This window comes from Sorex fumeus, unplaced genomic scaffold, assembly GCF_029834395.1.
Source record: "Sorex fumeus unplaced genomic scaffold, SorFum_2.1 ptg000007l, whole genome shotgun sequence".
In the NCBI taxonomy this organism is placed as follows: Eukaryota; Metazoa; Chordata; class Mammalia; order Eulipotyphla; family Soricidae; genus Sorex; species Sorex fumeus.
Genome location: NW_026606064.1, coordinates 41,657,714 through 41,670,589, shown reverse-complemented (window position 1 = coordinate 41,670,589; position 12,876 = coordinate 41,657,714). Strand labels below are relative to the sequence as shown.

The 12,876-nt window shown below is 36.5% G+C and overlaps 1 protein-coding gene across 1 annotated transcript in view; it reads left to right on the top strand.

Moving 5' to 3' along the window:
• The window catches only part of KMO (kynurenine 3-monooxygenase), a 45,372-nt gene extending 35,449 nt beyond the window's left edge, over positions 1-9,923 (top strand). The window contains exons 10-15 of the mRNA XM_056139127.1: positions 698-845; positions 1,957-2,014; positions 3,491-3,573; positions 7,193-7,294; positions 7,386-7,445; positions 9,229-9,923. Of these exons, the coding sequence (XP_055995102.1) occupies positions 698-845; positions 1,957-2,014; positions 3,491-3,573; positions 7,193-7,294; positions 7,386-7,445; positions 9,229-9,402 (625 nt within the window). The 3' untranslated portion in view covers positions 9,403-9,923. The remainder of the gene's footprint in view (positions 1-697; positions 846-1,956; positions 2,015-3,490; positions 3,574-7,192; positions 7,295-7,385; positions 7,446-9,228) is intronic.
• The last annotated feature ends 2,953 nt before the right edge of the window (positions 9,924-12,876 follow it).

Sequence of the window (12,876 nt, the reverse complement as noted above, 5' to 3'; positions counted from 1 at the left end):
TGCTAGAGCACTGTCAAGGAAACAACAACAACAACGACTACAACAACAAAAAAACCCATGAGGTCTTATGGTCCTAATTCAGAGTCCTTTTTTGTTCATTTTTTTTGTTTTGGTTCACACCTGGTGATGCTCAGGAGTCACTCCTGGCTCTGCATTCAGGAATTATTCCTGGCAGTGCTCAGTGGACCATATGGGATGCGGGAGATCAAACCCAGGTTGGGCAGTGCAAGGCAAATGTCCTACTTTCTTTATGACCCCTAACTCAACATTTTAACAAGGCTTTTGTTCCTTATGTATCTTCTCCAAAGAGGGTTCAAGTTCTTGGACTAATGTACAAACTGATGACAGTAAACTCTTCATATTTCAGGCATTCTGACTTTTATTGCCACTATAATTGCCTATTTCATAATAAAATTTCAAGAAGTATAATTTAATAAATAATATTTTAGTTTTGTGATGCAGACAAATTTATTCTTTTAGATATAATTAACACTGTTGCAAGTAAAATGTATTTTGAATAATAGGATGTCAGATTTGGAAAAAACACTCTTTTCATTTTTCTGTTTTCTTCTTGGCTTTATTGTGCATTTTTAAAATAATATCCTATAGTAATATATTGGTAATCTGAAAGAATCCTGTAGAATTCTTCAGTATTATTAATGTAGCCTCTCTGCCTTTTGTTTATTTTCCTTTGAAGGCAAGCCCTGACACAAGATTTCTTTCTGTTGCCTGCTCAGCCCATGATATCCATAAAATGTTCTTCTTTTCACTTTAAATCCCACTGTATGCTGATGGGAGATGCAGCTCATGCTATAGTGCCCTTTTTTGGGCAAGGAATGAATGCGGTAAGTTATTCTCCCTATGTGTTCATAAAAAATTTTTTAGGATCAGCCACTACTATAATGTTGTTAATTGTAAAATTTTACCATGTAATCTCTGAGAAAACAATCAACTCTACAATCATAACAGCTATCTAAGTAGATTGATCACTGTAGCACTGTAGCACTGTCCTCCCGTTGTTCATCGATTTGCTCGAGTGGGCCCAGTAGCGTCTCCATAGTGAGACTTGTTACTGTGTTTGGTATATTGAATACGTCATGGGTAGCTTGCCAGGCTTTGCCGTGCGGGTGAGAATACTCTTGGTAGCTTGCCAGGTTAACTATAGTTATATGTTGGCTTATTTGATTCATAGCACTGTAGTACTGTCTCCTCCCATTGTTCATCATTTGCTCGAGCAGGCACCAGTAACGTCTCCATTGTGAGACTTATTGTTCCTGTTTTTGGCATATCGAATATGCCATGGGGAGCTTGCCAGGCTCTGCTGTGTGGGCAGGATACTCTCGGTAGCTTGCTGGGCTCTCTGAGAGGGACAGAGGAATCGAACCCAGGTCAACCCTTGCAAGGCAAACGCCCTACCCGCTGTGCTATCGCTCCAGCCCTTCAGTAATCTAATGTAGAAAAATCATATAGCATAAAATGGTCCTCTGCTGACTTAGAAATGATATTAAAAACTTAAAATTTTGAATACTTTTAATGCTTCCAAACTATATTTTAAAAAAATAACATTTTCTTATATATAACTTGCCAGCAAGATAACTCAAGTGATTAGAGCATATGCTTGGTTCTTGCAAGTTAGACCCCTGATAATGCATAAGCCTTAGCCACCCACCACTGCCAGTGTGGCCTTATAAAAAGAAATCAACATTAAAAATATATTTTACTAAATACTATTTAAATATGCATACTATTAGCCCCCACGTATAGGTAACAGAACCATCTCAAGTATGCAGTTAATGGAATTTTATTTATAATTCATATCTCTGCCTGTGTTAAGTCAATAGTTGTGTACTGTTTGATGATAAAATATCCTATTAGTTGTAGTCACAATAGAAGACCTGTTCAAAATTACTAAGAATCTTTTATTACCAGTTTATTTTTTATTTTTCTTTTTTTTAGGGTTTTGAAGATTGCTTAGTTTTTGATGAATTAATGGATAAGTTCAATAATGAGTTTAGTAAGTAAATGTTCTCAATTGGTTATGAACTAGTTAATAATTAATTGTGGACCTATTTTTTTAATCTCAAGCATTAACAACCCATGATGCATACTCGATGTTTAGAATTATAAATTATTCTACTATCATTAATTCTATTGTTATCATTGTTGTCCAATTTTGTCCAACGAAGCATGCAATCAAAGAAACAGAGTTTAAGGTTCCTACACGGAAGTTTCTGCATTAATCCACAGATTCTGCATTAGTCCTGAGTACCACTTTGGTGAAGGACTCTTCCTTTCTCTCCTTTACAATTTAGGTAATATGCCCTGTCTACACCCCCTATAACATACACTCACATATACTTTTTCAAAAGATTTAAGCCTCTTGCTTTTTTATTTGTCAGAGATTTCACAAATAAGTTCAGCTAATATACCAATTTTACTAATAATTGAAGCTTTAAGCTTTAAAATGAAAATCTGAATATAGCTTAGATTATATATATATAATTTTTCCCTAAAAATTACAAACAATATCCTCAGAACTGGATGACTTCTATTGTTTCTCAGCATGGCATGGTCTCAAAAAATACCTCTTTAAGTAAGCCTGTCAAGACTGAACACAGAGCCAGGTGTAAGTAATCAGCACTTCTGTGTGTGGTGCAGAAAAACCAAACCAAAAAACAAAAATCAGAGGAGACTTCCTAGAAGATTATATTTCAGGATCATATGGTTCCTTTTACTTTCTGCAATCTTTTACAGTGCCAGATTCATTTACAAATAAATAATGAGTCTCACTATGGCCACAGAGTACAAGAGGAAAATCTTTTTTGCCTTGCTTTCAATCATCCCTGTTTGCATCATATCACCACATAACAGTCCTCTGAACACTGAGCACAGAGTCGGGGATAGTCTCAGAACTGGCTTCCTACATCCTGGAAATTCAAGATAAGCATCTTAACTTCTGTATTCTCTTTAGCCAAAAGTTTTTATTCTGATTAAGAATATTGCAAAAGATATGTCCCAAGAGAGCATACCTTCACAGAAGATTTTCATGGTTACCTCTTTTTCTCCTGAAGATATTTCTTCTGAAGTTTCTTCATTTTTCTTTTGGTTGACTCGCCAAATAAATGTAGAAGACTTCAGTAAAGCGGTGAGCAAAGAAGGTATTAGACTCAAGAAAGTGGAAAATGAGGCAGCATATTTTAAAACTGAGTCATTTTACAGTCATTTTCATTCTTTCTTCACCCAATATCCCACTTCTAATAAAAACTTAAATCAAAAGTCAGAGAGATTGTGCAGCAGGTAGGGCATTTTCCTTGTACATATCTAACCCGGGTTCAATTTCTGATGTTTCATATGGCCCCCTGGACTTCTATTAGTTACACAGCTGATTAGAGAATACATTTGCAGTAAATACAACATTTAACTTAATCTCTGCAGAATTCAGCACATTATAGACTATTTTAGAAAATATATATTATTTATTGATTTCTAGGCCTGTGTCTTCCTGAATTTTCAAGAATGAGAGTTCCAGATGATCATGCAATTTCAGACCTGTCCATGTACAATTATATAGAGGTGAGTAATTAAATTTAGCTCTAATCCAGAAGCTCATTCACTGATAATTTCATTAGATGTTTCTTTTTTTATTTTAGCCCCATCTCATACATGATGTCTAAAAATAGGTACAAAAGTACACACACACCCACACCATTTTATACACTTGAGTAGACTGTCACTGTGGACCAGAAGTTTTCAGTTATTTGGCCTACTTCCACCTTTACAAAAAATACAAAGAAACAAAATACCCACTCAATGTCCATAGAAATCTACTTTCTTTAAGCAAAACAAACCAAAGCAAAACAGAAAGTTATTCCTGAAGCTGCGACCACATTCCTGGAAATTCCCAGTGCATCTCAAGCAGCATTGTCATCCAATCTGGGAAACACTGATATAGATTATGACTCACACATATCACCTACACCTTTCTTTCAGAGGCACTTAGGAAGTGAAAAAGATGAAGAAATGTTTAATAAACCTATAATTTATAGGTTCAAACCTTACATATTTGGTAGATTTAGTATTATGATATTTTAATGTAAATATAATGTTGACTTACTAGAAAAACCAAAGAAATGTTTAACGACCTTTCTTTTTTTTTCTAATTAAAAAAAATTTTTTTGAAATGTACATAGCAGTCATTTACTGACAAGCCAATTGAGACCATTCCACATCTGCTCAGCAGAGCAGAGTACTCAAGGACAGGCTCTGTAAATCCAAGACAAACATCCAGAGCACCTGGGTAAGAACTGTCCAGGAGTTAAAAGAAATTAAACTCAAAGTCTTGATTAAGAGTACCCTTTGCTCCGGCTGCCAGGCGAGACCGGAGACCTCCGGCTCTTCTGTCTGGCAGTCTCACCTACAGGCTGCACATGGGCAGCATGAGCTGCCAGCCTTAGGCAAACGCAAGGCTTCGCGCCACCGAGCTTCCATTCGCTCCCAGTAGTGCCCAAACACATAGCAAACCAGCTGCCTCTTCCAGGCCAAAGGGGTCTTCCGCTGCGAAAGGCTCGAATTGCTGCAGCAGCCGGCTCTTTCCATTTGGGGCTGGGTCTCTGCATCTTCAGTTCCAGCTCCGACAGCTCCCAGCACCAGGTCAGTTCCCTGGTGAGCTGCTCCTCCTATTCTCTGCATTTAGGGGGCCTTTCTCTGGGATTAGCTCTTCCTACCTTCTGAGACCTCTCTCTCTCTCTCTCTCTCTCTCTCTCTTTCTCTCCCTCTCTCTTTCTCTCTCTTCTCACCTCTCTCTCTCTTTTCTCTCCTCTCTCTCTGTCTCTGTCTCTCTCTGTCTCCGTCTCTCTTCTCTCTTTGTCTCTGTCTCTCTGTCTCTGTCTCCCTGTCTCTGTCTCTCTCTCTGTCTTTGTCTCTGTCTCTTTCTGTCTCTGTATCTGTCTCTTTCTCTTTCTTTCTCTGTCTCTGTCTCTCTCTTTCTCTCATCTCTCTCTCTCTCTTTCTCTCCCTCTCTCTTTCTCTCTCTTCTCACCTCTCTCTCTTTTCTCTCCTCTCTCTCTGTCTCTGTCTCTCTCTGTCTCCGTCTCTCTTCTCTCTTTGTCTCTGTCTCTCTGTCTCCGTCTCCCTGTCTCCGTCTCTCTCTCTCTCTGTCTTTGTCTCTGTCTCTTTCTGTCTCTGTCTCTTTCTCTTTCTTTCTCTGTCTCTGTCTCTCTCTCTCATCTCTCTCTCTCTCTCTCTCTCTCTCTCTCTCTCTCTCTCTCTCCAGTGATGTACTGGTAATAGAGGAACCATATGGTGGAGGGAATTGAATTGCATGTGAGAGCCTCATCACATGCAAAACATGCTCCAGTCACTTAAACCATCTCCTTGACCTAACTTTTCTACTTTTAACATTATAAAATTCAAAATTACAGCAGCATTGACAATCCTTGAGAGGTTCTAGTAGGAGAGAGCGGCTACCCTCAGTGGAATGGTCACTCTCTCTTCTGGGTAAAACAGCACACAGATTTGGGAGGGAAGCATATGGATAGTGAGAAAGGGGACACTCACTTAGCCCACCAAATTAGCTGAATCAACCCTGATGATCAATGAAGTGACAAATGTCACAGCTAAATTGCTCTCACATTCAGTACTATCCTTTGACACATAATGTGCCCAAAAAAAGGCAATACCAAAGAAATTCATGATTAGAATATAAATACTCTGAAAAAAATCGCAATTCCATTTTGAATCAGTCACATTAAAGTTATAGCTTATTATCTATAGTTTGTAAATAATCACACACACACATACACACACACACACACACACACACACACACACACACACACACACACACTGTCCTCCCGCTGTTCGTCGATTTGCTCTAATGGGCCCAGTACCATCTCCATTTTGAGACTTGTTGCTACTGTGTTTGGCATATTGAATAAGTCACGGGTAGCTTTCCAGGTTTTGCCGTGCAGGCAAGATATTCTCGGTAACTTGCCAGGCTCTCAAGAGGGGCAGAGGAATCAAACCCGGCTCGGTTGGGCTGGCTGCCTACAAGGCAAACACCCTACCGCTGTGCTATCGCTCCAGCCCTGTAAATAATCAAATAAAAAATTTTACAACATGGGTTTTAAAAGAGTGGTTATTTTCTATCTTAAAAACAGAAAGTCATAAAATTAACTTCAATTTAAACAGAATTGTTTCACAGATGTGAAAAAAAGAAATTTGATAAAATGCTAAAAGGCCTCATTCATTTCGCCTTCATCAATGATTTGTACTTAAAAACTATATTTGTCCTGAATATGTTGTAAATCAAGACAAAATACCTTTAAGCAGCCCATTTCTTGTGATAAACAATATTTCAGACTGACCAGGAAACAAAGGAAGCTGGTCAAATGTTTTGGTTTACAGTTAAGATGTAGATCCAGTTGAACAAACACCTCACTAAAATTGTTTCCCATATCTACTTCTGAGCAAAATAGTCACTAAACAGGTATAATTGCTCTGATTTTCAAAGCAATATTCTAGTGACATTGATTAAATTATTACACAGACTGGAGTGATAGCACAGTGGTAGGGCGTTTGCCTTGCGCACAGCCAGCTCGGTCAAGCCGGGTTCAATTCCTCCGCCCCTTTCGGAGAGCCTGGCAAGCTACCGAGAGTATTCAATACGCCAAACACAGTAACAAGAAGTCTCACAATGGAGACGTTACTGGGCCCACTTGAGCAAATCGATGAGCAACGGGAGGACAGACAGATTATTATTAACATTTACTAAGAAGAATTGGGACTGACCATTTCAGAAAGAAGTTAGCATTTTGTGCCTAGTTTTGTGGTAGCACTGTAGCACTGTTCTCCCATTGTTCATCGATTTGCTTGAGCGCACACCAGTAACATTTCACAACAAATAGTGAGACTTGTTGTTACTGTTTTTGGCATATATAATATATCACAGGGAGTTTGCCAGGCTTTGCCGTGCAGGCGAGATACTCTTGGTAGCTTGCCGGGCTCTCCGAGAGGTGTGGAGGAATCAAACCGGGGTCGGCCATGTGCAAGGCAAACACCTTAACCTTAACCGCTGTGCTATCGCTCCAACCCAGTTTTGTGTTAAATGGAAAAAATATGTAATAATAGATTACAGTAAAGAAATACAGATTCTTTGTTTAAGGTATTCTGTAAGAATCTTACATCATTGCAGATGAGAGCACATGTCAACTCGAGATGGTTCATCTTCCGAAAGAACATAGAGAAATTTCTTCATGCTATTATGCCATCTACTTTCATTCCTCTATATACTATGGTAAGGTTTGAACTTAAGACTTTTCCTTATTTCAATATTTTGTATAACTATCATAAAATTCACCAAAACACCTTTTGAAACTTCTTTACAGGTTACCTTTTCCAGAATAAGATACCATGAGGCAGTGTTGCGCTGGCATTGGCAAAAAAAGGTTGGAACAGATTATTGCTTTAAAAAATATCTGACACATTAAAGTTAATAATATTATGGGTCATGCAATTTTGATTATCGTCATATCAGAAAAGTAAGGAAATTATATGACACCTGCCAAATATCTGTATGATAAGTAAAAATATACAAGTAAAAATGTTCTGGGAAACCAGAAATTCTAATGACTAGAATAGTAAAAATGAGATCACAGTGGGATCATTTAAAAAAAATTATTTGGGGTGGTGCTAGGGATTGAAACAGAGTTGACTACTTTCAAGGCAAACTCATGATCTCTTCAAAGAAAGAGCTTTAATAGAGAAGAAATATTTTTAGAAAAGGTGGTAGTATCTCTAACAATTTATTTTAGACATTATTTTAAAATTGTATTTAGGGATTGGAGCTGTAGCACAGAGGGTAGGGCGTTTGCCTTGCATGTGGCTGACCCGGGTTCGATTCCCAGCATTCCATATGGTCCCCCAAGCACTGCCAGGAGTAATTCCTGAGTGCAGAGCCAGGAGTAACCCCTGTGCATCGCTGGGTGTGACCCAAAAAGCAAAATAAATAAATAAATAAATAATAAAATTTTATTTAGTAATTCACTTTTGCTTAATGTGATATTTTTACCGACTTAATTTATAAAATTGGACAATTGATCACTTCTCACACAGTTTAATTCTAATATAAGGTTATGGGATTATACATCTGTATAAAGTGGATAATTTGTAGTGGTTAACAAAATTGGATGCCAATAAATGATGTTTATAATCTAGTTCTTCCACTTATGAAATTTTGAAACTGCATTTAAAAATAGTTTTGTTTAGTTTGTAAACAAAGAAGTTTGGAGGTGACTAATAAGCAGTGCCTGTACATGGCATGGAGTCTAATAAGGCCTTGAGATAGAGGAGAAACGCACCCCATCCCTGGCAGAAAAGTAAGAGACAGTCGACTGGTGGATGCTTGGAATTTTACAAGCATTTCAGTGAAGCTGAAAAGCATTACATATATGTAAGGTTGGTCAGAGGTGGAGTTGGAAAAGTTAAGTGGGGTCTTAAATACTGAATATTATCTTAAAAAGAACAAGAAAAAAAAAGACCTGTAATTCAGATGCATATTTTTAAAAGGAGACTGCTCTGATAAGTTTATATGGGATGAAATCAACATTTATTCACATATAGGTAAATAAAATATGTCCCTGCCCCCAAGGAACTAGAAGACTAATGGGGAGAAAGTGAATGAAATAGAATTTCCAGCATGCAGGATTATGAGTGCAGTGAAAAGAGGTCAGATTATAGGGGAAACTCCTCACCCCCACCAAACCTTGACTAGAACAATTCTTTCTGCTACTTTCCCAGTGACAGTAAAGAATCATGTTTAATAACTGTGTGTGTGTGTTCTGAATTACAGGGACCTTATGTCCATCAGTATTATCATGGGGACTTTTTGCAGTTTCTGTACAGAAACTGATTTATTTTGACTTTGGCACAGTATTTTCCTAAAATAACCTTCATAAATCCTTTTTCAATCCATAGTGGATTTTTTTTCATGGTGGTATGAAAACCAACTACTAAGAATTCTTTATAAGAAACAAAAGAATGCAGGTGTTTCTGCAAAGAGGAGGAGGGAGGAAGCAACTGAAATCTTCAAACAAATGGTTATGATATTAAATTGCCAATTCTGGTTTTCGAATGAAGAAGAAATTGAGCACAATGTCATTTAAGAATGGGATTTATTTTAAGATTTTAACATCTGGACAAATAAAATGAGTGTTCTTATTGTATTTACAGGTGATAAACAAAGGATTACTTTTCTTTGGAACACTGACAGCCATTGGCAGTACCTACCTTCTAATACGCTCCGTATCACCAACACCCCTGAGCTACTTGAGAAATCCAAGGGACTGGGCCACTTACATTCATAATACAGGTCATATTTCCCTGAAAATGCCTTGGGGCTACTAGAATAAATTCCTTTTTTCATCAACAAGTAATTAAAGGCCCTAAAGTAGCAAATTCTTGATTTTTCTGTAACCAAATTTAGAAGTCAAAACTATGTTTTGAATTTTCTAAAGGAAGATATTTGACATTTTATAGTTAAATTCAGCGTAAAATTTCTATGTGTTCACTGCAATAACTGGAAAAAATGTTTTAAGTTGCAACATTGTTTCCCTACAACAATATGAATTCTAAATATAAATTTGCCATGCCAGAATTTCTCTCACTTCTCAAAAAGTAAAGCCCCAGAGAACTAGAAGAAAACTCTTATGACAGTTTTCTTTAAAGAGTACAATAAAAGTCACTATAGGGTGGCATGCTTGAAACAAAAATTTTACTTCTTGCCTACATGCTAATTTCATTTTTTCTAATCTAATGGAATTTATCTAAGCACATATTTTAGCTTCACTTAAACTGGAAGTGTAAATGAGTAAACAAGGAATTCAAGAGGAACTACAAAGAATTAAATGAGTATGTTTTGTTTCCCAGTTGTTAAATGTCAGTATTACTTTCTGAACATGATTGCGTACGTGTGTGGATATGCACACATTTGGGGTGTGTGTGTGTGTGAGAGAGAGAGAGAGAGAGAGAGAGAAGAAAGAGAGACATCATTAATATATTAATAAATGAATGGGAAGACTTTACTTTAGAATTAAATATGTACTTGCACAGGAGAGTGGAGATATTTTCATAGAAATTTGAAGTCATATGCATAAGTTTTTTAAAAGCTCATTTGATGAAACATTAACACTTTCTTTGGTTCTTTCTTCTCTAAAAGATAATTTGAGTAATTTCAAAATTTTTCTTAAATTTGAAATTTTGACTTTTGAAAATCCCTGTTTAGAATGTCCCAAGGGTGTGGTGTTGGAGGGAATAACTCTAGAACTCTCCAGGGGAATGTTAGTGGCCTCGAATGCAAAATTGGGAGTCACCTTCTATTTGTTCCTTTAAAGAAGGTAAATTTCTAGAAGAGCACTTAAAGTTATTTTTTTTTTTTTTCTGAAAAGGAGATGGTAGACCTAACAAGTTTGGGAACCTTGAGATTTAACAATGACCTATGGAAAGATGGTTTCTTTACTAGTGCTGATCATTAAATATTCAGTGCCTTAACTGAAGAGCAGTGAAATTTCTATAACATTTCATCTGAATATAGTTCTCAAGTTAGTTTCATTCACATTGAAATGTTAGTTTAATTTTTTTTGTTTGTTTTTTTTTGAACACCTTTGACAGATCCAGAGCTGCTGATAAAACTATGAAAAATTTATTTTATTTATTTACTTATTTATTTAGTTTTTGGGCGACGCCTGGCAATGCTCAAGGGTTACTCTTGGCTCTGCATTCAGGGTACCATATCATATGCCAGGAATCAAACCTGGGTTAGCTGTTGTGTGCAAGACAAGCTCCCTGTACTGTCTCTCTAGCCCCTGTAAAATTATTTAAAATTAAATAATAGGTGAGAAGAAAAATGTCATGTTCTTGTTTTTTAATTGAATTGATGAAAATGCTTCATATATATAGATGTCTGCATCAATGACAGATCCCATATATACCTATGGGCCCCAAATTCTTATTACCTAATAGATAATGCAGTCACCACCGTATTATTTTATAATGTTAAAATGCTCTTTTTTCAGTATTTACCAATTCTATTGATATATTCACTTTTCCTTATGTTTAATTAATCTCCTACTGTTCTGTTCATTATAAACTCTAAGCTAACAAATTCACTTTCAATGTTGCCAGTTAGGAATCATGCTAAGTAATTAAACTGAATACAGAATTTACTTGAAACTATACCATAAAGCTATACTGATCAAAACAGTATTATAGTGAAATAAATATAGAGTCTTTGATAAATAGTCTATAAATTGAGTACACAAAGACAAAGCTCCAATCTCTGGTCAAGTTATTTTTGACAAAAGTGCTTGACACATGAAGTGGAGTGGATTTCTTCAATCAATGATGTTGGGGAAACTAGATAACCACATGTAAAAAAAATATGAATCTGTACCTACATCTCACATTTTATACAAAAAACAATTTGAAATGAATCAAAGACCTTGAGGACAAACCAAAAATCCACAAAATACACTGAGGAAAACATAGACAGAACTCTCCAAAATTTGAACCTCAACTGGTGTCTTCAATGATACTATTCCAAACAATATAGAAACAATAGTAAGCCAGAAAGATAGAACAGCAGTAGGGCATTTAGCTTGAATGCAGCTGACCCAGGTTCAATCTCAGACATCCCATTTGGTCCCGAGAACCAGCAGGATTGATCCTTGAGAGCAAAGCCAATAGTAAGTCCTGAGAAGCATTTGGTATGACTCAAATACAAAAATTAAAAAGTAGAATACAATATGAACTAAAAAAAAACTGTTTCTGCATAGAATTAGCTAAAACTGAAAGACAGCCAACTGAATAGGAGAAAACATTTGCACTCAACGATCAAAAAAAAAGGCTAATATGTAAAGAACTCACAAAGATCAACAATAAAAATAATTACAAAAACCTTATCAAAAATGGGGGATGAAATGAATACAGGTAATTAAAAAAAGTGTTCATCACTTATTTTCAGGGAAACCCAAATCAAGATGACAGGCATCTTTTCTCACTAGTGAGATGGCAATTTTTTGTTTGCTTGTTTGTTTTTTGGGTCACACCTGGTGATGCACAGGAGTTACTCCTGGCTCTGAACTGAGGAATTATTCCTGGTGGTGCTTGGGAGACCATATGGTATGCTGGAATTCGAACCCGGGTCGGCCTTATGCTATTGCTCCAGCCCTGAGTTGAGGTGACAATTATTAATAAAAACAAATGGAAACAATCTGTGTTGGTAGGGAGGAGGAAAAAGGATTCTCATCCACTGATGGTGGTAATTTTTTCTGGTTCAAACCCTATGGAAAACAATACAAAGACTTTTCAGAAAATTAAAATAGAGTTGCCATATTACTCAGAAACTTCACTTCTTGATACAAAAGTATTCATTCAAAATGACATAAGCACACTATTATTTACTGCAGTGCTTAGAACAATAATTAGGACATGAAGTCAACCTAGGTGCCCAATGACAGATGAGCATCGCTTTAATTTGATGATCTTAAATAAATTTTTATTTAATAAAATCTTTGGCACCTTAGCATCACTGGGTATAGCTCCAAAACAAAAAAATTAAAAATTAAACAAATAAAAAAATTAATGATCCAGAGATATAGTACAGTAGGTAGCATATTTGCTTTGCACACAGCAATGCAAATTCTATACCTGGCATTGTATATTGTCCCTCGAGCACCACCAATGGTAATTCCTAAGTGCAGAGCCAGGGGGGTAACCCCTGATTATCACCAGATGTGGTCTCCAAACAAAGAAAACCAAAAGAAGTAAGACAGAATTATCTGCCTCATATCTAAGATATAAAAAGCATAGTAAGAAGACAAC